Source organism: Alosa alosa, chromosome 8 (genome assembly GCF_017589495.1).
Source record: "Alosa alosa isolate M-15738 ecotype Scorff River chromosome 8, AALO_Geno_1.1, whole genome shotgun sequence".
Lineage (NCBI taxonomy): Eukaryota > Metazoa > Chordata > Actinopteri > Clupeiformes > Clupeidae > Alosa > Alosa alosa.
The window spans coordinates 36,209,377-36,234,376 of NC_063196.1; the positions used below are offsets into that span (position 1 = coordinate 36,209,377).

General features: G+C 46.4%; 1 protein-coding gene across 1 annotated transcript in view; it reads right to left on the reverse strand.

The window, feature by feature from the left end:
• syne1a (spectrin repeat containing, nuclear envelope 1a) overlaps positions 1-25,000 on the reverse strand; it is a 302,008-nt gene that overhangs the window by 200,860 nt on the left and 76,148 nt on the right. Inside the window, 9 exon segments of the mRNA XM_048249742.1 lie at positions 803-979; positions 1,099-1,254; positions 3,215-3,358; positions 4,423-4,605; positions 12,331-12,508; positions 14,980-15,125; positions 18,187-18,311; positions 18,314-18,371; positions 18,374-18,540. Of these exon segments, the coding sequence (XP_048105699.1) occupies positions 803-979; positions 1,099-1,254; positions 3,215-3,358; positions 4,423-4,605; positions 12,331-12,508; positions 14,980-15,125; positions 18,187-18,311; positions 18,314-18,371; positions 18,374-18,540 (1,334 nt within the window).

Genomic DNA, 25,000 nt, shown 5'->3' on the forward strand with positions numbered 1-25,000 from the left:
TTTATATGTATATATATTATGTATGTACATATATATATATGTGTGTGTATGGCGTCGTGTAGCCGGTATGTGTGAGTGCATGCGTGCATGTGCATGTATGTGTGTGTGTGTGTGTGTTTGGTATGTTAAGCGTAAATAAATACGTATGTATGTATGTATTTATATATATATATGTATATACATGTATTATGTATTATAATATGTATGTATATACATATACATATATATATATGTATACATGTATATATATGTAGAAGCGTACATATGTATATATGTGTAAACATACATATATGTATATATGTATACATATACATTTATATGTATGTAAACATACATATATATATAATAATATAAATATATACTACATTATATATATATACATATACATTATATATAATATATATATATATATATATGTAAGCGTACATATATGTATATGTGTGTATATATACATTTACATATATATGTATATATATATATGTATATATGTATGTAATATACATATACATTATATATATATATATATATATGTACATATACATATGTATGTAAAGCGTACATATGTGTATGTGTATATGTATATATATACATTTATGTATGTGTGTGTAATATATATATATGTATGTACGTGTGTGTGTGTGTGTAAGTAAGTGTGTGCATGTGTGTGTGTGTGTGCATGTGCATTTGTGTGTGTGTGTACGTGTGCATGTGTGTGTGTGTGTGTGTGCATGTGCATGTGCATTTGTGTGTGTGTGTGCATGTGTGTGTGTGCATGTTCATGTGCATGTGTGTGTGTGTGTACCTCCAACAGACCCATCCTGTGCAGCAGTAGGCTCTTATTGGGGGCGGGGCCGGAACACTCCTGCAGGGTTCTGTGGGCGTCGGCTACCCAGAGCTGCAGCTGCACCAGACCCTCAGAGAACAGCTGGTGTTCTGCTAGAACCCGCTCCATACGGACAACTTCTCACCACACACCACGCTTGCGCCTGCCTGCTCTGCCACCCACCACCTGCCTTGACCAATCATGGTATGTGGTCAGTGTGGCTGTGCCTGGGGGTCAGTATGCAGTCATGTGATGTGTACAGAAGGGGGTGTTACCTTAATGAGGTTGCTAAGCGCCAGGTACTGACCAATCAGCTGAGAGACCCTATGCATGAAGTCCCTCCCAGCTGCTTGCCCCTCCCACATCTCATAGGCCTGCCCCCGCAGTTGTGTAAGCCCCGCCTCCCGAGATGTTAGTTCCTTCAGCACAGCCTGCAGACAGAGACAGGCGTCACAGGGTCAATAGGTCACAGGGTCTTTAGGTCACATGGTCAATAGGTTACAAGGTCAATAGATCACAGGGTCAATAGGTCACAGAGGCAATAGGTCACAAGGTCAATAGGTCACAGGGTCTTTAGGTCACAGGATCTTTAGGTCACAGGGTCTTTAAGTCACAGGGTCAATAGGTCACAAGGTCAATAGGTCACAGGGTATTTTAGTCACAGGGTCTTTAGGTCACAGGGTCTTTAAGTCACAGGGTCAATAGGTCACAAGGTCAATAGGTCACAGGGGCAATAGGTCACAGGGGCAATAGGTCACAAGGACGAGCAGGAGGGTAGTTAGTATGAGCAGGAGGGTAGTTGGAGGGTAGTTAGTAGGAGCAGGAGGGTAGTTGGTATGAGCAGGAGGGTAGTTGCTTTGAGCAGGAGCGTAGTTGCTATGAGCAGGAGGGTAGTTAGTAGTTAGTATGAGCAGGAGGGTAATTAGTTAGTAAGAGCAGGAGGGTAGTTAGTAGGAGCAGGAGGGTAGTTGGTATGAGCAGGAGGGTAGTTGCTATGAGCAGGAGCGTAGTTGCTATGAGCAGGAGGGTAGTTAGTAGTTAGTATGAGCAGGAGGGTAATTAGTTAGTAAGAGCAGGAGGGTAGTTAGTATGAGCAGGAGGGTAGTTAGTATAAGCAGGGGGGTAGTTAGTATGAGCAGGAGGGTAGTTAGTATGAGCAGGGGGGTAGTTAGTAGTTAGTATGAGCAGGAGGGTAGTTAGTAGCAGTAGACCAGACTCCTCTAGCAGAGATGGAGAATAATCAGCCTCTGCTCAAACAAAAGGCATCACAGAATCGTACAGGCAACAGAGGAAGCACACAGATAGAGGCAATACGCCTCATCTCTGATTGGGCAGATGACAATAACCCTTATCTCAGATTGGATAGATCACAATAAGCCTTATCTCTGATTGGATAGATCACAATAAGCCTTATCTCTGATTGGACAGATCACAATGAGCCTTATCTCTGATTGGATAGATCGCTTGTGCTTTGTGATTCGCTGCTATTGTTCTATGGGGCCGTGGCTGCCTCAGGTCCAGCAGAAGGGGAAAGTAATGGAAGACCCCTGTAATAGAACCCTGTAAAAGAACCCCTATAATAGAACCCTGTAATAAAACCCTGTAAAAGAACCCCTGACTACTACAGGACTGGAAGACCCCTGTAATAGAACCATGTAATAGAACCCTGTAATAGAACCCCTGTAACAGAACCCCTGACTACTACAGGACTGGAAGACCCCTGCAATAGAACCCTGTAATAGAACCCTGTAATAGAACCATGTAATAGAACCTTTGTAATAGAACCCCTGACTACTACAGGACTGGAATACCCCTGTAATAAAACCCTGTAATAGAACCCTGTAATAGAACCCCTGTAATAGAACCCCTGACTACTACAGGACTGGATGTCGTTGCACAACGACGGTCAATATCACCATTATACAACAACGTTCAACAACAATGTTCAACAATGCTGTTATACAACGACGGTCAATATCACCATTATACAACAACGTTCAACAACAATGTTCAACGACGTTCAATATCACCAGTATACAACAATGTTCAACAACAATGTTTAACAACGCCTTTATACAACGACGGTCAATATCACCATTATACAACAACGTTCAACAACAATGTTCAACAACGGTCAATATCACCATACAACAATGTTCAACAACAATGTTCAACAACGCTGTTATACAACGACGGTCAATATCACCATACAACAATGTTCAACAGCGGTCAATATCACCATTATACAACAACGCCATACAACAATGTTCAACAACAATGTTCAACAACGCTGTTATACAACGACGGTCAATATCACCATTTTATATCAACACTTAACACCACCGTTATATAGCAACAATCAACACCAGCTTAACACCTGCAAAAGCTTACCTGTAGTTTGCAGAGCTCCTGTCTTTTGCCGGGGATGTCATGAAGGCGGGCGGTGCTCTCCTGCACAGTGATCTCAGTGTCTTTCAGCCAATGTTGAAGAGGCTCAAGTCTTGCCTCATAATCCTCCATCTGTGATTGGAGGGTCTGCACAACACATAAAACAGAAGTCATGCTATAGGCACACACAAGAAAACACATAAAACAGAACTTATGCTATAGGCACAAACAAGAAAACACATAAAACAGAACTTATGCTATAGGCACACACAAGAAACCTAAAGAATATCTCTAAAGAGTACCTCTTTATATGCCTGCTGTACTGTATAGATATGCATGCTATAGGCACACACAAGAAACCTAAAGAATACCTCTAAAGAGTACCTCTTTATATGCCTGCTGTACTGTATAGATATGCATGCTATAGGCACACACAAAGAAACCTAAGGGAATACCTCTAAAAAGTACACCTCTTTGCCTGCTGTACTGTATAGATATGCATGCTATAGAGGCACACAAAGAAACCCTAAAGGAATATCTCTAAAATTACCTCTTTATATGCCTGCTGTACTGTATAGATATGCATGCTATAGGCACACACAAGAAACAAAGGCAACCTAAAGAATACATGATTTAAGAGGTTGGTATTGTTGGCTATACTATATAGATATGTAACCTAAAGATCCACATATACTGTATAGATATGTAACCTAAAGATCCACATTATACTGTATACCACTGAAGATCCACATAAACTGTATACCACTGAATGCGCAGTTAAAATTTTAGATTGAACGTAGCACATATGCCCTATCCGGTATGCAACAAACAACTTGACATTCATAACATTTCATGAACTTAATTATATTTGCTCTGTTATCTGTTGGTCATGTCTCACCTGTAATCTTGTCTCTGCTCTCTACTCTATCGGTGATGTCTCACCTGTATGGCGGTCTCTCCTCTCTGTTATCTGCTGGTCATGTCTCACCTGTAAGGCTGTTTCTTATCTGTTGGTCATGTCTCACCTATAAGGCTGTCTCTCCTCTCTGTTATCTGTTGGTCATGTCTCACCTGTTAAGGCTGTCTCTCCTCTCTGTTATCTGTTGGTCATGTCTCACCTGTAAGGCTGTCTCTCTGCTCTGTTATCTGTTGGTCATGTCTCACATGTTAAGGCTGTCTCTCCTCTCTGTTATCTGTTGGTCATGCCTCACCTGTAAGGCTGTCTCTCTGCTCTGTAGTTCTGTCATCAGGGTCTCCCAGTCGTCTCTGGCCTTGGTCACCTTCTCCCTGACCGCCTGCGTCTCATCGGCCCCCAGCACCTGGCCCAGGTACTCTCCGCATGTGAGCACAGTGTTTAGTCGGGTCTGGGCCTGCTCCTCTTCATTCAGGAACTCCTGCAAGAACAAAGACGGGGCTCACAGATGCTCCTTAAGAACAAAGACGGGGTTCACAGATGCTCCTTAAGAACAAAGACGGGGCTCACAGATGCTCCTTAAGGGGAGTGTCAGATCTTCAGCTGAATCGGCTCTTTCTCTCCTCAATGGGCTTCCCCAGGCTTATAGAATTGATGATGAGAGGCTGTGTGTGTGTGTGTGTGTGTATGTGTGTGTGTGTGTGTGTTTATAGAGTGGATGATGAGAGGCTGTGTGTGTGTGTGTGTGTGTGTGTGTGTGTGTGTGTGTGTGTGTGTGTGTGTGTGTGTTTATAGAGTGGATGATGAGAGGCTGTGTGTGTGTGTGTGTGTGTGTGTTTATAGAGGTGGATGATGAGAGGCTGTGTGTGTGTGTGTGTGTGTGTGTGGTCGGGAGCCACATGTGTCTCTTTTGGGGACTGCATCTGGCTCTCGGACAAACCTGCCATTTGTTTACTCAATAAGTCATGAATAATTTTGGCACTGTATTAAATTAAAATGGACCTACTGAAATCAAAATGTTAAAATAGTGTTCAAAATATAATATATGTTCACCTAGTTTAATCCATCACATGTCTGTTCTCTACGCTGAAGTTCCTGAGTTGCGTCGATGTACTGTACAGCAGGGGTCGGCAACCAGCGACTCTTTGATCCCTCTGATGCGGCTCAGCTTTTTGAAAATAATAATGAGTAGGCCTATTTAATTAAAATGTAGGCCTGTTTATTCTAGTTTGTAGGTCTATCTGAGTAATTTATATAACTTCCCAACTCACTTGACTCGTAACCGTAGCCTGCACAATATTGTTACATTGGTTAGATTTGCCATGTCAATATCAAACAAAATCACCGATTTCCTCCATTTCAGTCAACCAAGAAAACTGCTCTTTAATTGTTATTGTTGATGTGTCGCTTGCAGTAGGCTAGATAAGGAAAACTACTCTTTAATTGATTATTGTTGATGTGTCGCTTGCTGTAGGCTAGAGATGTGTGGGCTTGCTGTAGGCTAGAGATGTGTCGCTTGCAGTAGGCTAGAGATGTGATAGCTTGCTGTAGGCTAGACAAAGGAAAATGTCAAAAAGGAAGCGTCAGCGACCACAGCTTGACCTTGAACACCAGCGGGCTGAAATGGAGCGTTCCATCGAAGACTAATTCTGGCTTTGAGAATGAACTGCCCGTTTATATATGCACCTGCAGCGAGTTAGTATTGCTGTGTTAACCCTATTCCTGCATGTGAAATCGTTTCACATTTGAAAAATATAAAGACAAACCTAAGCTCACGTTTAAAAAAGGGCAATTCAGCATAAAACTGTCACATCAACCAACACAATGCCATGGTAGGCTATTTAGTTGGTGTTATGGATATGACAGTTTTGCGTGGAAGTTACTAAATAAATGACAACCTCAATTCTTGCATGAAACTTCACCTCAAATCCTAATCTCTGGTAGGCCTAATGTTCAATTTCGCCAATGACATGTCAATGAAAATTGAGTGTGGTGTTGTGAACTATGATGTTACTTTGCATACCAAAGGACACTGGGAAAATAGGGGGTGGTGTTTAGCTTACATGGGAAGCCTAAGGCCTATCCTTCTGTCATTCCACTTTATATTTCAAGTTACTTGCACATTACTTTTAAAACTAGCAGAAAATGTATTAAAAAATCCTCTTTTGAATGAAAGTAACTGTACATTAAATATCCAAACTTCTTCTTGTAACCGTCTTTATGTGGCTCTTCTGAGATTAAAAACAAATAAATTTGGTAAAAGTGGCTCTCCAGGCAAAAAAGGTTGCCGACCCCTGGTTTAGAGAGTTGATGATGAGAGGCTGTTCTCTGGGGATGGAATCCTGTGAGAAGTGGTTTTAGTTTGGCTAAATATTAAAAATGATGATTTTTCTGAGATAACTGACAGCTCTGCTGTGTATAACTGAGTAAGAATCGTGAGACTGGGTGATGTCAGAGCAACTCAATCAGAGAAACACGTGACCAAAGCTAAAGCTGTTAGCTGTTAGCTCGCTAGCTGTTATGTTTTTGTCAATGTCCCCCTTGAAGCACTTCTCTAGTGGGTTCTTCCCTAGTGTTCCCTAGCTCCTCTCTAGTGGGTTCTTCCCTAGTGTTCCCTAGTTCCACAGATCCTGCCAGCCAGCGCCAACCAGAGTGTGTGTGCAGGAGGAGAGTGTGTATGCAGGAGGAGAGTGTGTGTGCAGGAGGAGAGTGTGTGTGCAGGAGGAGGAGGCTAGTCCACTTTGCCCTCCAGAGTGTGTGTGCAGGAGGAGAGTGTGTGTGTGGAGGAGGAGGCTAGTCCACTTTGCCCTCCAGAGTGTGTGTGCAGGAGGAGAGTGTGTGTGTGCAGGAGGAGGAGGCTGATTACTTTGCCCTCAGAGTGTGTGCAGGAGGAGAGTGTGTATGCAGGAGGAGAGTGTGTGTGCAGGAGGAGAGTGTGTGTGTGGAGGAGGAGGCTAGTCCATTTTGCCCTCCAGAGTGTGTGTGCAGGAGGAGAGTGTGTGTGTGGAGGAGGAGGCTAGTCCACTTTGCCCTCCAGAGTGTGTGTGCAGGAGGAGAGTGTGTGTGCAGGAGGAGAGTGTGTGTGCAGGAGGAGAGTGTGTATGCAGGAGGAGAGTGTGTGCAGGAGGAGAGTGTGTGTGCAGGAGGAGGAGGCTAGTCCACTTTGCCCTCCAGAGTGTGTGTGCAGGAGGAGAGTGTGTGTGCTGGAGGAGGAGGCTAGTCCACTTTGCCCTCCAGAGTGTGTGTGCAGGAGGAGAGTGTGTGTGCAGGAGGAGAGTGTGTGTGCAGGAGGAGAGTGTGTGTGTGGAGGAGGAGGCTAGTCCACTTTGCCCTCCAGAGTGTGTGTGCAGGAGGAGAGTGTGTGTGCAGGAGGAGGAGGCTAGTCCACTTTGCCCTCAGAGTGTGTGCAGGAGGAGAGTGTGTGCAGGAGGAGGAGGCTAGTCCACTTTGCCTCCAGAGTGTGTGCAGGAGGAGGCTAGTCACTTTGCCCTCCAGAGTGTGTGCAGGAGGAGGCTAGTCCACTTGCCCTCCAGAGTGTGTGCAGGAGGAGGCTAGTCACTTTGCCCTCAGGTGTGTGTGCAGGAGGAAGTGTGTGTGCAGGAGGAGGCTAGTCCACTTTGCCTCCAGAGTGTGTGCAGGAGGAGGCTAGTCCACTTTGCCCTCAGAGTGTGTGCAGGAGGAGGCTAGTCACTTTGCCCTCCAGAGTGTGTGCAGGAGGAGGCTAGTCCACTTTGCCTCCAGAGTGTGTGCAGGAGGAGGCTAGTCCACTTTGCCCTCAGAGTGTGTGCAGGAGGAGGCTAGTCCACTTTGCCCTCAGAGTGTGTGCAGGAGGAGGCTAGTCCACTTTGCCCTCAGAGTGTGTGTGTGTGGAGGAGGCTAGTCCACTTTGCCCTCCAGAGTGTGTGTGTGTGTGTGTGTGTGTGTGTGTGTGTGGAGGAGGCTAGTCCACTTGCCCTCCAGAGTGTGTGCAGGAGGAGGCTAGTCACTTTGCCCTCCAGAGTGTGTGCAGGAGGAGTGTGTGCAGGAGGAAGTGTGTGTGCAGGAGGAGGCTAGTCCACTTTGCCCTCAGAGTGTGTGTGTGCAGGAGGAAGTGTGTGTGCAGGAGGAGTGTGTGCAGGAGGAGGCTAGTCCACTTTGCCTCCAGAGTGTGTGCAGGAGGAGGCTAGTCCACTTTGCCTCCAGAGTGTGTGTGTGCAGGAGGAGGCTAGTCACTTTGCCCTCCAGAGTGTGTGCAGGAGGAGGCTAGTCCACTTTGCCTCCAGAGTGTGTGCAGGAGGAGGTGTGTGCAGGAGGAGTGTGTGCAGGAGGAAGTGTGTGTGCAGGAGAGTGTGTGTGCAGGAGGAGTGTGTGCAGGAGGAGGCTAGTCCACTTTGCCTCCAGAGTGTGTGCAGGAGGAGTGTGTGCAGGAGGAAGTGTGTGTGCAGGAGAGTGTGTGTGCAGGAGAGTGTGTGTGCAGGAGGTGTGTGTGTGCAGGAGAGTGTGTGTGTGTGCAGGAGAGTGTGTGTGTGCAGGAGAGTGTGTGTGCAGGAGGAGTGTGTGCAGGAGGAGGCTAGTCCACTTGCCCTCCAGAGTGTGTGCAGGAGGAGGCTAGTCCACTTTGCCTCCAGAGTGTGTGTGTGCAGGAGGAGTGTGTGTGTGCAGGAGAGTGTGTGTGCAGGAGGAGTGTGTGCAGGAGGAGGCTAGTCCACTTTGCCCTCAGAGTGTGTGCAGGAGGAAGTGTGTGTGCAGGAGGAGTGTGTGCAGGAGGAGGTGTGTGTGCAGGAGAGTGTGTGTGCAGGAGGAAGTGTGTGTGCAGGAGGAGGCTAGTCCACTTTGCCTCCAGAGTGTGTGCAGGAGGAGAGTGTGTGTGTGCAGGAGAGTGTGTGTGCAGGAGGAGAGTGTATGCCACTTTGCCTCAGAGTGTGTGTGCAGGAGGAGAGTGTGTGTGTGGAGGAGGAGGCTAGTCCACTTTGCCCTCCAGCGGGGGCGGGGCCAGACGATGAGCTTTGCCTTTTCACCTCGCCAGCAAAACAGCTCCAGCAGGGGCCGAGGCAATCAAGCGATCACACACACACACACACACACACACACACACACTGGGGGGGTCAGACACCATACGGGGTGGCGGGGGGGCAGTGGAGCGGAAACATTGTTCCACATTCACAATGCCACACACACACACACACACACACACCTTCTCTTCTAACCCAATGCCCTACCCAGTAAATAAAACATGAACAGTCTACCCCCCTCTTCCTCTGATTCAGCCTCTCCCTCTTTTCTCTCCCTCTCCTTTTTTCTTTCAGCCTCTCTCTCTCATCTTTTCGCTCTATCTTTCTTTCTCTCTCTCTCTCTCTCTTTCTCTCTGTCAGCTTGTCCTCCATCTATCTCTCCTCCTTGTGTCCTGAGAGGAGGCAGGTTAAAGCAGCAAGATGCCCATTGATCTCAGTAGCTGTTGATGGCTGTAGACTGGGTCATGATGTCAGTAGCTGCTTTGGCTGTAGACTGGGTCATGATGTCAGTAGCTGTTGATGGCTGAACTGGGTCATGATGTCAGTAGCTGCTTTTTGTAGAACTGGGTCATGATGTCAGTAGCTGTTGATGGCTGTAGACTGGGTCATGATGTCAGTAGCTGCTTTTGGCTGTAGACTGGGTCATGATGTCAGTAGCCTGTTGATGGCTGTAGACTGGGTCATGATGTCAGTAGCTGTTGATGGCTGTAGACTGGGTCATGATGTCAGTAGCTGTTGATGGCTGTAGACTGGGTCATGATGTCAGTAGCTGTTGATGGCTGTAGACTGGGTCATGATGTCAGTAGCTGCTTTGGCTGTAGACTGGGTCATGATGTCAGTAGCTGTTGATGGCTGTAGACTGGGTCGCTGTAGACTGGGTCATGATGTCAGTAGCTGTTGATGGCTGTAGACTGGGTCATGATGTCAGTAGCTGTTGATGGCTGTAGACTGGGTCATGATGTCAGTAGCTGTTGATGGCTGTAGACTGGGTCATGATGTCAGTAGCTGCTTTGGCTGTAGACTGGGTCATGATGTCAGTAGCTGTTGATGGCTGTAGACTGGGTAAGCTGTAGACTGGGTCATGATGTCAGTAGCTGTTGATGGCTGTAGACTGGGTCATGATGTCAGTAGCTGTTGATGGCTGTAGACTGGGTCTTGATGTCAGTAGCTGCTTTGGCTGTAGACTAGGTCATGATGTCAGTAGCTATTGATGGCTGTAGACTGGGTCACATGATGTCAGCTAGCTGCCCCTCTGTGTCTCTGGCAGAGAGCCATGTGTGTGGGGGGGGGGGTGTGTGTGTGTGTGTATATGTGTGTGTGTGTGTGTGTGTGATGTGGCCCTCAGATGACAGCACTGTGTTTGTTCTGGACAGGTGTGTGTGTGTGTGTGTGTGTGTGTGTGTGTGTTTGTTCTGGACAGGTGTGTGTGTATGTGTGTGTGTGTGTGTGTGTGTGTGTGTGTGTGTGTTGTGGACAGGTGTGTGTGTGTGTTTGACAGGTGTGTGTGTGTGTGTGTGTGTGTTATGGACAGGTGTGTGTGTGTGTGTGTGTGTGTGTTGTAGACAGGTGTGTGTGTGTCTCACCTCGTGTGTGTGTGTGTGTTGTAGACAGGTGTGTGTGTGTGTGTGTGTCTCACCTCGTGTGTGTGTGTGTGTGTGTGTGTGTTAGGTGTTAAATTTTGTCACCTATTTTTTAATTTAGTCTTAGTCTTAGTCTTGTGATGAAATGTCCTTTTTTAGTCTTTGTCATATTTAGTCATTCAAATATAATTTTTTTGTTAGTCAAGTTTAATTAGAGCTAAAAAGTCTCATCAATTTAGTCTAGTTTTTAGTCAAAGAAAACTAAAGCTATCTTAGTCTTAGTCAGTTTTAGTCAAAACATTTTTAGTCTTTTTTATAACAAATTATTTCTGATTACCATTTAAAGTCAAAATAGTGTTTCACACATCTCAATTTTAGAACAATATTGTGTGTCCACAGGGCTGCCTAGAGCTGTTATAATTACTCATTCTGATTTTTTTTTTTTGTCAGTCAGTACATGCACAGGTTAGTCGAGTACAGTTATGGACCCTTTCAAAGAGGTTCCATTATCAGCATCATAGTTGGCCCCACAAGACTTCCTTTTAACATTCCATATGTTATCTTAATGCAGAGGAGTAGATTGGGAGACTAAATAAAAAACGTTCAAGCATTATTTTGTTTACCTTGTTAGGGGTCTATAGTTCTAAACAGGTTTGCCATAGACTTGTTAAAGATTTGACTGGACCACTGTCGCGATCTTCATAGACCAGTGTTTCAGTGTCCAAAGCTATCCCAAGTGGTCCCACGAGCAGGCGTGGTAAAATATAATATAGATGGGTTGTTTTGCAATATTGTTTTAGTTTTTATTTCAAACAAAACATTTTAGTCTAGTCTTTTTTCGTCAACAATAAATGCATCTTAAGATAGTCTTAGTCAGTGTTTCAGGACATTAGTGCAGTCGTCGTCGTCTCGTCTAAGTCATGGAAAAAAGGTTGTTGACTAATTTTTTCCTCGTCTCGTCTGGCAGAAATTCTACAAATATTATTAGTATTGTGTTTGTTCTGGACAGGTGTGTGTGTATGTGTGTGTGTGTGTGTGTGTGTGTGTGTGTGTGTGTGTGTTATGGACAGGTGTGTATGTAATATGTATAATATTATAAGACTTAAGTAATAATATGTGTATATATATGTGTAAAACAAGTAATATGTCTCACCTAAATGTAATATGTATGTATTATGAAACAAGTGTGTGTGTGTGTGTGTCATGTGTAATATCTAAAGGTGTGTGTGTTTGACAGGTGTGTGTGTGTGTGTGTGTGTGTAATGGAAGGTGTGTGTGTGTGTGTGTGTATATTTATTGTCTCACCTACCGTTATTATTATTAGTAATGTTGTAGACAGGTGTGTGTGTGTGTGTGTCACCTACGTGTGTGTGTGTGTGTGTTCTGGCCAGTGTGTGTATGTGTATATTTGGACAAATTGTGTGTGTTTTGACAGGTGTGTGTGTGTGTGTGTAATATTATGGACAGGTGTGTGTGTGTGTGTGTGTGTTGTAGACACAGGTGTGTGTGTGTGTCTCACCTCGTGTGTGTGTGTGTGTTGTAGACAGGTGTGTGTGTGTGTGTGTCTCACCTCGTGTGTGTGTGTGTGTGTGTGTGTGTGTGTGTTGTAGACAGGTGTGTGTGTGTGTGTCTCACCTCTATTTTCTGTAGACTGGTGGTGGCCTCATGTACGTTCAGCGGGGCGTCGAAGCATCTGGCCGTGCTGATTTGCGCGTTCACCAGCCACTGCTGGAAGTCCCTCAGAGCCGAGCGGAACCGCTGGTCCAGAAGCTTCTGCTTGCTCTGGCACTCTCTGGACGCACGCAGACTTAGGCTGACCAGACAACAGACAGTACAGCTACGTTAACAGAGTTAGCACACAGCTACGTTAGCAGAGTTAACACACAGCTACGTTAGCAGAGATAGTGACCTGTTGTGAGTAAGCGTTAAGACCCGTATTAGCGTAAGCGTGAATCCACCTATTGTGAAGTGAGTGTTAAAAGAGTGTAGCGTATGATACCTATTTTGAGTGAGTGTTAAGAGCATAAGCGTGGCGTATGGCAGTAGTCACCTATTTGTGAGTGAAGTGTTAAGAGTGTAAGCGTAGTCACCTGTTGGCAGGTGAGTGTTAAGAGCATAGCGTAGTGTAGTCACCTGTTGTGAGTGAGTGTTAAGAGTGTAGCGTAGTGTAGCGTAGTCACCTGTTGTGAGTGAGTGTTAAGAGTGTAGCGTAGCGTAGCGTAGTCACCTGTTGTGAGGAGTGTTAAGAGCATAAGCGTAAGCGTGAGTCACCTGTTGTGAGGAGTGTTAAGAGCATGGCGTGGCGTAGTGTAAGCGTAAGCGTAGCGTGATCACCTGTTGTGAGAGTGAGTGTTAAGAGTGTAGCGAAATGAAAGGTAGCCGCAGTCACCCGTTGTGAGGAGTGTTAAGAGTGTAGCGAAGGTAGTGTAGCTGAAGGAAATGAGTCACCTGTTGTGAGGAGTGTTAAGAGTGTAAGCGTAAGCGTAGCGTAGTGTAAGCGTGGCGTAAGCGTGAGTCACCTGTTGTGAGGTGAGTGTTAAGAGTGTAGCGTAGCGTAGCGTAGTCACCTGTTGTGAGTGAGTGTTAAGAGCATAGCGTAGCGTAGTCACCTGTTGTGAGTGAGTGTTAAGAGCGTAGCATAGCGTAGTGTAGCGTAGCGTAGTCACCTGTTGTGAGTGAGTGTTAAGAGTGTAGCGTAGCGTAGCGTAGTCACCTGTTGTGAGTGAGTGTTAAGAGTGTAGCGTGAAGGTGAAAGGGTAGCCGTGAAGGTAGCCGAATACCTGTTGTGAGTGAGTGTTAAGAGGTAGCGAGCGAGCGAGTCACCTGTTGTGAGTGAGTGTTAAGAGTGTAGCGTAGCGTAGTCACCTGTTGTGAGTGAGTGTTAAGAGCATAGCGTAGTGTAGTGTAGTCACCTGTTGTGAGTGAGTGTTAAGAGTGTAGCGTAGCGTAGTGTAGCGTAGCGTAGCGTAGTCACCTGTTGTGAGTGAGTGTTAAGAGTGTAGCGTAGCGTAGTGTAAGCGTAGCGTAGTCACCTGTTGTGAGTGAGTGTTAAGAGTGTAGCGTAGCGTAGTGTAAGCGTAGCGTAGTCACCTGTTGTGAGTGAGTGTTAAGAGCATAGCGTAGCGTAGCGTAGTCACCTGTTGTGAGGAGTGTTAAGAGCATGGCGTGGCGTAGTGTAAGCGTAAGCGTAGTCACCTGTTGTGAGGAGTGTTAAGAGTGTAGCGTGGCGTGGCGTGAGTCACCTGTTGTGAGGAGTGTTAAGAGTGTAAGCGTGGCGTAGTGTAGCGTGGCGTAGTGTAGCGTGGCGTAGTGTAAGCGTAGTCACCTGTTGTGAGTGAGTGTTAAGAGCGTGATGAAATGAAGTCACCTGTTGTGAGTGAGTGTTAAGAGTGTAGCGTGAAGGTGAAATCTGTTGTGAGTGAGTGTTAAGAGCGTAGCGTAGTCACCTGTTGTGAGTGAGTGTTAAGAGCATAGCGTAGCGTAGTCACCTGTTGTGAGTGAGTGTTAAGAGCATAGCGAGCGAATGAAGTCACCTGTTTTGAGTGAGTGTTAAGAGGTAGCGAGCGAGCGAGTCACCTGTTTTGAGTGAGTGTTAAGAGTGTGGCGTGGCGTAGTGTAAGCGTAAGCGTAGTCACCTGTTGTGAGTGAGTGTTAGGTGTGGCGTGGCGTAGTGTAGCGTGGCGTAGTGTAAGCGTAAGCGTAGTCACCTGTTGTGAGTGAGCAGCAGAGTGTAGCCAGAGCGTAGTGTACGTGAAGGTAGCGAAGTCACCTGTTGTGAGTGAGTGTTAAGAGGTAGCGTGAAGGCAGAAGCCGAGTCACCTGTTGTGAGTGAGTGTTAAGAGCATAGCGTAGTGTAGTCACCTGTTGTGAGGAGTGTTAAGAGTGTAAGCGTAGTCACCTGTTTTGAGGAGTGTTAAGAGCATAGCGAAATGTGAGCCACCTGTTGTGAGGAGTGTTAAGAGTGTAGCGTGGCGTAGTGTAGCGTGGCGTAGTGTAAGCGTAAGCGTAGTCACCTGTTGGCGGGTGGTGTTGAAACATAGTACGTGGCGTGGCGTGGTCACCTGTTGTGGTGGTGTTGAGTGTGGCGTGGCGTGGTCGCAAATAGCGTAGCGTAGTCACCTGTTGGCAGGTGAGTGTTAAGAGTGTGGCGTGGCGTGGTGTAAGCGTAGTCACCTGTCAGGAGGAGTGTTAAGAGTGTGGCGTGGCGTAAGCGTGGTGTGGCGTGGCGTAGTCACACCTGTTGTGAGTGAGTGTTAAGAGCATGGCGTGGCGTGGCGTAGTCACCTGACCATTGCTGGCAGTGATGGCGCGGCCCCACTCCAGCCCTGCGGCCGCCCGTCTGCCGGACCAGGCTCGCTGACCAAGGCGTCCAGCTGCTCCTTCAGCCTGTCTGCCATGGGCTCGGACGCATGAAGCAGCTCCAGAATGTCCTGTCAAACACACACACACACACACACACACACACACACACAGACATAGACATGAGAGAGACGCTTGTTTGACCTGCATAACACAATTACATACACACCTATCTACAGACTAACACACACACACACACTTACATACACACCTATTGACTAACACACACAAATTCACTGACTCTCGCACACAAAGCAGTCACTCTCTCACACAGTAACATGCACACAAACACACTTCTACACACAGTAACACACACACACACTTGCACATACTGTGTTGGGTCGCTGGTGTGAGAAGCAGGAAAAGCAGGAGAGCAGAGACACGTGTGTGTGTGTGTGTGTGTGTGTGTGTGTGTGTGTGTGTGTGTGTGTGTGAGGAGAGCAGAGGTCTGTTCCCGCTCCTGCAGCATGCCGGACATTCTAAAGCAGCAGCGTCATGAACAGACCCCTCCTCCCCCGGAACACACACACACACACACACACACTCCTCCCTCCCCAGCACACACACTAACCTCTGACATTTCCTCCTCTTCATCCCCGAAACAAAAACACACACACACACACTCCTCCTTACACACACACACACACACACACACACACACACACACTAACCTCTCTGCTCTCCTCCTCTTCATCCCCGGAACAGAAACACACACACACTGGTCCCTCCCTCACACACACTCTAACCTCTCTGCTCTCCTCCCATCTCACACACTCCTCCTTCTCTTCCTGCAGCTCCTCCTCCCTCTCAAGATCTCTCCTCCCTCCCCAACACACACACTAATCTCTCACACACTCCTCGCTCCCCAACACACACACTAATCTCTCACACACTCCTCGCTCCCCAACACACACACTAATCTCTCAGACACTCCTCGCTGCAGTCAGTCATCAGATTGTCTCTTCCTCACACTCTCTCTCTCTCTCCCTGTTCCATCATCTCTGTATTCCATCTCTCTCCCCTGTTCCATCTCTCCCTCTCTCTCTCTGTGTTCCATCTCTCTCTCTTTTTCTCTCTCTCTCTCTCTCTCTCTCTCTCTCTCTCTCTCCCCCTCTCTCTCCCCCTCTCTCTCTCTCTCTCTCTCTCTCTCCCCTCTCTCTGATCCCGCCTCTCTCTGGCTCCTCCTCCTCAGCCGGCTCCATGCTGCTTGACTCTTTCACTGTCTGACACAAAACACACTCTCATACACACACATACACACGTGCACACACACACACACACACACACACACACACACACGATGCACAATTGCATGAATGCGTTTATCTCTTCTCCTCTCACACACTCTCTCTCCTTTTCCCAAAAGGATTCTGCACACACATACTAGCCTACACAGTTCCAGAACACATACACACACACACACACACACACACACACACACACACACACACACACAGACCCACACACACACACACACACACACACACAGACCCACACGTCCTAAACTAAACATACCTGAATCCAGACAGAAGCAAGGAGAAATAGGGAGGGAGAAAGAGAGAGAGAAGAGAGGAGGGAGAGAAGGAGGATAGAGGATGAAATTGTGTTCTATGAAAGGCCCTCATTCAGAGAAAACAAAATAGAATCGCCAATCTGACACTGCAGACAGCAGCGAAACCTTAGTACGGCAAGAAATGGCTTTAAATATCAAACACACACACACACACACATGCACATACACACACACACACATAAATATAGACCCACACACACACACACACACACACACACACACACACACACACACACACACACACACACACACACATAAATATAGACCCACAACACAAACACTTTCAATTTTCAATTTCCTTAACTTCCATAACTGTATGGAATTCTACTGGTATATCAGAGAAGATGCGATGTGGCCGCTGTTCTCCCAGTTGCACTGAGGCAGACGGAACTACAACTCTGAATGAGCTTATTTGCAGGCAGACTACAACTCTGAATAGGCTTGTTCTCCCAGTTTATGAGGCAGGCAGACTACAACTCTGAATGAGCTTGTTGCAGATGGAACTACAACTCTGAATGAGCTTGTTGCAGACGGAACTACAACTCTGAATGAGCTTGTTCTCCCAGTTGCACACTGGAGCAGGCCAGACTACTATTCTGAATGAGCGCTAACTGCACATGGACTGAAGTATTAGCACAAGACTAAAGTGCTGTCTGATGGAGCCCTCTCAGCCTACAGTTCTCATTATTGTGAGTGTGTGTGTGTGTGTTCTGGATTGGCCTGGTTCTCATTGGTTTAGGTATCTTTGTAACAGAGAATTGTTCAGTCTCAGTTGCTGACCACAGTTTCTCAGCTTTTATATGGGGACTTGTGCTGTTCAGCATCTACCTGCTGCCTTTTGGAATCTGAGATTATGGCAGTGAATAGTGATTTCATTTCTAAGTGGGTAACATGTGCAGATTATTGATGTGCTGTCTGATGGAGCCCTCTAAGTCGGTAACATGTACAGATTATTGATGTGCTTCTAGATTGCAGGTAACAATTTGAATCACACATCAGTAATGTCACAAGAAATGCTTTCTAGGGGATCAATAAAGTATCTATCTATCTATCTATCTATCTAGACGTTTGTCTCCAAGGTAAATACCTGGAGGGTTAGGGTTAGCCCGGCTAGCTGAGTAGCACGGCCAGCTGTGGCATGCAGAATTAAAATGAAGCCACACACACACACACACACACAGTCACACACTCCATTTTACCTCTGTGTATCTTGAGTCAAGCTAAACCAAGTGTGGAAGTATAAAATAAAAAGATCAGAAATAGTACAGAACGTGTTTCATTAACACCTTCTGATTACAAAGGATGATCTGTGTGTGTGTGTGTGCGTGTGTGTCTCTCTCTCTTTCTCTCTCACGCACAGATGCACGCTGTCTTTCTCGCCCTATCTCTCTCACACACACACACACACACACACACACACATCCCCCTTCTATCTCTCTCTCTCACACACACACACATGCACACTCAGCCACTTTCCTGCTCTTTCTCTCTTACACACACACTTTCCGCTCTTTCTCTCACACAGACACATGCCCCCGTGCTCCTATCTTCTCTGTTACCGTAGCGACGGTCCATCCCTCCACGGCCTGTGTGCTGTTGTTCTTCCTCTCGGCACGGCTAAGCTCCTCCCTCCAGCCGAGCAGCTGCTCGCTCAGCTCGCGTGCTGCTGCAGCCCGTGTCGCCACCGGCGGTACTCTCGCTTTACGCGCTGCGCCGCCATGGCGATCTGCAGCTCGTCTCTGGCGATCACTTGGCCGCCGCCCCCTCCCATTGGTCCAGAGCGCGGGCCAGAACCCCTCCCTCGGCCTCCATGGCCTCGCAGCCCCGAGCAGCCGTGTGGCGTCCGGCGAGATCTGACCAGAACCTCAGCGTCCATGAAACCTCTCGGCCTCCACACTCCCGCCCCTTGGCGCCTGCCACAACAACACACACACACAGCACACTCAGGAGGAGGCAGAGCCAGGGTTGCTATGGGAACCGTGTCGTCACCACTCCTGCCTGCTCAGCGCTACTGCCAAGTCGCTCCGCTACCACACACACACACACACACACACACACACCTGCTCAGCGCTACTGCCGAGTCGCTCTGCTACCACACACACACACACACACACACACACACCTCTCTGTCTCACACACACACATACTTCTCTCTGTCTCACACACACACACGTACCTCTCTCTCTCACACACACACACTCTGCTCTCCTCTCTCACACACACACACCTCAGTCTCTCACACACACACACTCTCTCACACACACACACACCTTTCTCTCACACATACACAGACACACACACCTGCTCTCTCTCACTCTCTCTCTCACACACACACCCCTGCTCTCTCTCACTCTCTCTCTCCACACACCCCTGCTCTCTCCTCTCTCTATCTCTCTCCCTCTCTCTCTCACACACACACACACACTCCTGCTCTCTCCCTCTCTATCTCTCTCCCTCTCTCTCTCTCACACACACACACACACCCCTGCTCTCTCTCTCTCTCTCTCTCTCTCTCTATCTATGTAAATCTCTCTCTATTTCTCTGTCTGTGTCCCTCTGTCCCTCTTTCTATCTATGCAAATCACCCTCTCCCTCCCTCTCCCTCTCCCTCCTCTCTCTCCCTCTCTCTATATCTCTCTCTCCCTCTCTCTCCCTCTCTCTCTATATCTCTCTCTCCCTCTCTCTCTCCCTCTCTCCTCTCTCCTCTCTCTATATCTCTCTCCCTCTCCTCTCTCTCTATATCTCTCTCCTCTCTATCTCTCTCCTCCTCCTCTCTCCTCTCTCTCTCTCTCTCTCTCTCTCTCTCCCTCTCTCTCCTCCCTCCTCTCTCTCTATATCTCTCTCTCCCTCTCTCTCTATATCTCTCATTCTCCCTCTCCCTCCCTCTCTCTTCCCTCTCTCTTCCCTCTCCCTCCCTCTCTCTTTCTCTCCCTCCCTCTCCCTTTCTCCCTCTCTCTCTGCTCTCTCTCTATCTCTCTCCCTCTCCCTCCTCTCTCTCCTCTCTCTCCCTCTCTCCCTCTCTCTCACACACACACACACACACACACACCTCAGTCTCTCACACACACACACACACACCTCAGTCTCTCACACACACACACACACACACACACACACACACACACACACACCTCTCTAGTCTCACACACACACTCTTCTAATATTACACACACATTAATATTAACCTCCCTAGTCTCTCACACACACACACACACACACCTCTCAGTCTCTCACACACACTCTCACACACACACACACACACACACACCTCTCCTTAGTCTCTCACACACACACACACATCCCTCTCTCAGTCCTCACACACACACACACACACACACCCCGCTTTGTCCCACACATTAACCTCTCCTGTCCTGTCACACACACACACACACACACACACACACCTCCTGTCTCCACACACACACACATATTCTTCATCCCACACACACACACCACACACACGTCTTCATCCGCACACACACACACACACACACACACACACCTTTCTCTCACACATACACAATCTGTTTGCCATTTATTGTACTCCAAGCATTCCATTCTCTTTGTAAATAAACATGATGTCTACATGTTCTACTTTGGCAATGCAAACATATTTACCAGACTAATGAAGCCCACTTGAATTATTGTGTATGTGTTGTTCATTTCTTTTAGTATACTGTAGATTTTGGCATATGACTGTGGTTTATGTTATTTTTGTTTGCAATTTGGACTAAGGGGTCACACTTCTGGGTAAGGGACTTGTGCTTGAAAGTCTTATGGTGGTAATTGTCAGCATTGCTTTTTCCCAGGTGTAACCAAAATGTAGAGGCTCTTTTGTCGATGTCAATAAGTATAAGTATAAGTATAAGTATATATACTCTTTTGATCCCGATTTGGTCTCTGCATTTATCCCAATCCGTGAATTAGTGAAACACACACAGCACACAGTGAACACACAGTGAGGTGAAGCACACACTAATCCCGCATGATGAGCTGCCTGCATCAACAAGCGGCTTTCGAGGGGAGCAGTGAGGGGTTAGGTGCCTTGCTCAAGGGCACTTCAGCCGTGCCTACTGGTGGGGGTTCGGAACGGCAACCCTCGGTTACAGGTCCGAAGTGCTAACCAGTAGGCCATTTGTAATTGGTTTCAGTCATACCTCACCAACAGAAAGCAGTTTGTAACACTTGGTCACATCAGTCGCCCAAGTCTCCTGTCACTCGTGGTGTCCCCAGGGGGTTCTGTACCCAGGCCCCTCCTCTTTCTCATATACATCCTCCCTCTTGGCCAGATTATTCAGAGCCTACGGTCTCAACTTCCACTGCTATGCAGATGACATCCAACTCTATCTTACCACTCCCTCTCCTCTGACCCCACCACGCTCCCTCACTGAATGCCTCTCTGACTTCAAATTATGGATGCAAAACAATTTTCTCCAGCTCAACACAGACAAAACTGAATTTCTGCTGATTGGCCCTAAAAGCCTCCTCACCAAATCTCCCGTCTCACTCTCAACATTGATGGCTCATCTGTCCTCCACCCTGTTGTTAAAAAACCTTGGCATTCAGCTTGACTCCACCCTTAGCTTTGATCCTCATGTCAAATCTCTCACTAAGATTGCTTTTTCACCTCTGTAACATTGCACACCTCCGACCCTTCCTCTCTGCTAGTGATGCACAGACTTTGGTTCACTCTTTCATTATGTCCGTCTAGATTACTGCAACTCACTTTTCCTTGGTCTCCCCCCACTAAAACCATTCAAAGACTACAATATATTCAAAACTCTGCAGCCAGGCTCTCACCCATACCTGGGCGATCAGCACACATCACCCCATTCTCCCTCAACTCCACTGGCTACCAGTTCAGGTCCCGGATCAAATACAAAGTACTACTACTCACCTTCAAAGCCCTCCACAACCTTGCTCCCCCTACATCTGCTAACCTCCTGACCCTTACCGCCTTCCGCTCACTCAGATCCTCTGACCAAAACCTCTTGACTATCCCCGGCTCCAGACTCTCCACCCTGGGTGGTGGGTCCTTCAGTGCCTTGGCCCCCCAAACTCTGGAACTCCTCCCCAACCCCTTCAGGTGCCTGTCCTTCTCTTCCTTTCTTCAAAGCACTCCTCCCCTACCTCCTTCTCTTCCTTTCTTCAAAGCACATCTCAAGACCTTTCTGTTTAATGATCACTTCTCCACACCCAACACATAGTTCCTACAGATAACTTATGTTTGTTGTATTGTTTTGTTTGTTTGTTATTGTGTTTCCCTGCCTTTGTCTCTGTTGTATTGTTTGTTTGTTTGTTATTGTGTTTCCCTGCCTTCCTACTGTGTAAAGCGACCTTGGGTTTTAGAAAGGCGCTATATAAAATAAACGTATTATTATTATTATTATTTGTAGGTGAAGTAACTCAGTTGGGCCCTTATCCAACTGTTTATAATCAAGCCTGCACAGGGGCACCCAAATCTCACTGCCATAAAGAGCAATTGGCTTGATAATAGAAACCATTATCTTAAGCCAGAATTTAGTTGGTGGATTGAATTTATAAAGTTGTTTTTTGATTAAGAAATATGTCCTTTGTATTTTGATGCTAGATTAAACCTTCTTGATGATGTTACTGTCTCTCCCTCTCTCTCTTTCTCCCTCTCTCTCTCCCTCTCTCTCTTTCTCTCTCTCTCTCTCTGTCTTTCTCTCAGTCTTCCCTCTCTCTCTCCCTCTCTCTCTCCCATGTGATTTGGAAGTGGGTAGAGTGTGTGTGCGTGTGTGTGTGTGTGTGTATGTGTCCCAAGTGGGTAGAGTGTGTGTCTGTCCTGTGCACAGACATCAACTGGTGTGTGTACGAGGTGAGTGAGTGTCTATCCTGTGCACAGACATCAACTGGTGTGTGTACGAGGTGTGTGTGTGTCTGTCCTGTGCACAGACATCAACTGGTGTGTGTACGAGGTGAGTGAGAGTGTGTTTGTTTTAGGGAACGAATAAGTGTGTGTGAGTGAGTAAGTGTGTCTGTGTGTGTGTGAGTGTGTGTGTGTGTGTGTGTGTGTGTGTGTGTGTCTTGTGTGTGTGTGTGTGTGTGTGTGTGTGTGTGTGTGTGTGTGTCTGTCTGCTGTGTGTGTGTGTGTGTGTGTCTGTGTGTCTGTGTGTGTGTGTGTGTGTGTGATAGGTACTGTTTGTGTGTGTGTGTGTGTGTGTCTGTGTGTGTGAGAGGTACTGTGTGTGTGTGAGTAAGTACGTGAGTAAGTGTGTTTGTGTGTGTGTGTGTGTGTGTGAGAGAGAGATACTGTGTGTGTGTGTGTGTGAGAGAGGTACTGTGTGTGTGTGTGTGTGTGTGTGTGTGTGTGAGAGAGAGAGGTACTGTGTGTGTGTGTGTGTGTGTGTGTGTGTGTGTGTGTGTGTGTGTGAGAGAGAGAGGTACTGTGTGTGTGTGTGAGAGAGGTACTGTCTGTGTGTGTGAGTAAGTAAGTGTAATGTGTGTGTGTGTGTGTGTGTGTGTGTGAGAGAGAGAGAGATACTGTGTGTGTGTGTGTGTGTGTGTGTGTGAGAGAGAGAGGTACTGTGTGTGTGTGTGAAAGAGGTACTGTCTGTGTGTGTGAGTAAGTAAGTAAGTGAGGAGGTGTGTGTGTGTGTGTATGTGTGTGTGTGTGTGTGTGTGTGTGAAAGAGAGAGAAGAGAGAGAGAGAGAGAGAGGGACTGTCTGTGTGTGAGAGAGGTACTGTGTGTGTGTACTTAATATTTGAGTTTTCTGTTAGATATGTGCGATGTGGGAGGTGTTAGAAGTAGGGTTGCAAAGGGGCGGAACATTTCCGGTAAATTTCCGGAAACTTACTGGAAACTTTCCATGGGAAGTTAAGCTGGGGAATTTTGGAAATATTCCAAATTGGAAACTTTCATGGAATTAAAGGAAATGATGGGAATTAATGGGAATTTACGTGAATTAACTGGGAATTTTTGGTAATTCCTACTTTTTCATATACAAACATTAACATTTTGTTTCATAATAACCAATATGATTTGTTTGTTCATATTTTTGCTTAGCTTAGCATACAAAGCTAGCTATCATGCTAGCGGGAATCCCATTCTCTGCCTATGGTTTACTAGCGTGCTAAGCTAGCAACACTGAAACCACTGAACTGCCCAAGATATATAAAATGATTAAAGTGTGCTACTGTCCAACTTGATCTAACTACACTGTATAGCCTGCATTATCTGATTTTAATATGTAGGCTACAGATATACGCTTATATTTAACATTTATTTTCTATTTGGTCTGTTATGAAATCATGCCCATTTAAGCATAGCTCAGTTTTAAGAAACTTAAATGCATGCTTAGCATTTTGTGAAAAGAAATCATTAAGGCTACATTGACAAACTCTTAACCATGAGCTGCCTGTATATTCTCTGATTCTAATATTTACAGATATCTAGGCTGATGTAAGCACAGCTCAGTTTTAAGAAATGCAGCCGAAAAGACCATGTTGAATTTTGCTATAATTTATTTCAAAACCGGATTACTCTTGAACAGCTAACTATACACGGGAATGCATTACACCTCTGTGTTCGGTAAGGTCTGCTGTTTATTCTGATATATGGTTTGTCATGTGTTGCGTGAAGAGTGTGTAGGCCTATGATATTCCACCGAGACGAATGGATGTGGAGATGTGCGCAGAGAATAATTATTACATCTCTTGAAGTTATTTTTCTCACAAACTGTTTATCACAGCAAGTGGCTAGCTAGCACCATTTAAAAGCTGAGAAAAGGCTCTTTCATGTGACACATGTGTGATGAGAGTAGCCTACTTCTAGAGGAGTTCAACAGAGAAGAATGGGTGAATTTGGACGCACTTCATGGTTGTAGTGAAGTAAAGCTGAAGCGCTGCATGCTGCGCAGGAGACTGCGGCTCACTGGTAGTTATTGTAGGTAACTTAAAAACAGCGCGATTTACCCTTATAGGCTACTGCACATTACAAGATCTGTAGCCTACGAGATGATCCGCAGCACTTAAGTGAGAAATGATTTAACTCTTTGTGTAGCACATGTGAGCGCTTTTTCCCCCATTTCAACCTGAATATTGGTGGGGACATTTCAGTCGTAATTTGACATTGGTGTGGACACGTCCTTTGGTCCCCACAGAAATCTACGCCCCTGACCACGCCACTCAACAACAAAATCCGATTGGTTGGAACATTAACTGACTATCAGTTTGTTCAGTTAGAATCCCAGAAAATGGTAAAACAAGTAAAAAAATGACACAACATACCACCCCAACCAAACCTTATAGATTATGTAAATTGTCAAGCTTAATCAGACAGATTAATCGTCCCATTACAGTTTAATTACAGTTTAATTACAGTGCAAAATGATGTTCACCAATTTGAATGA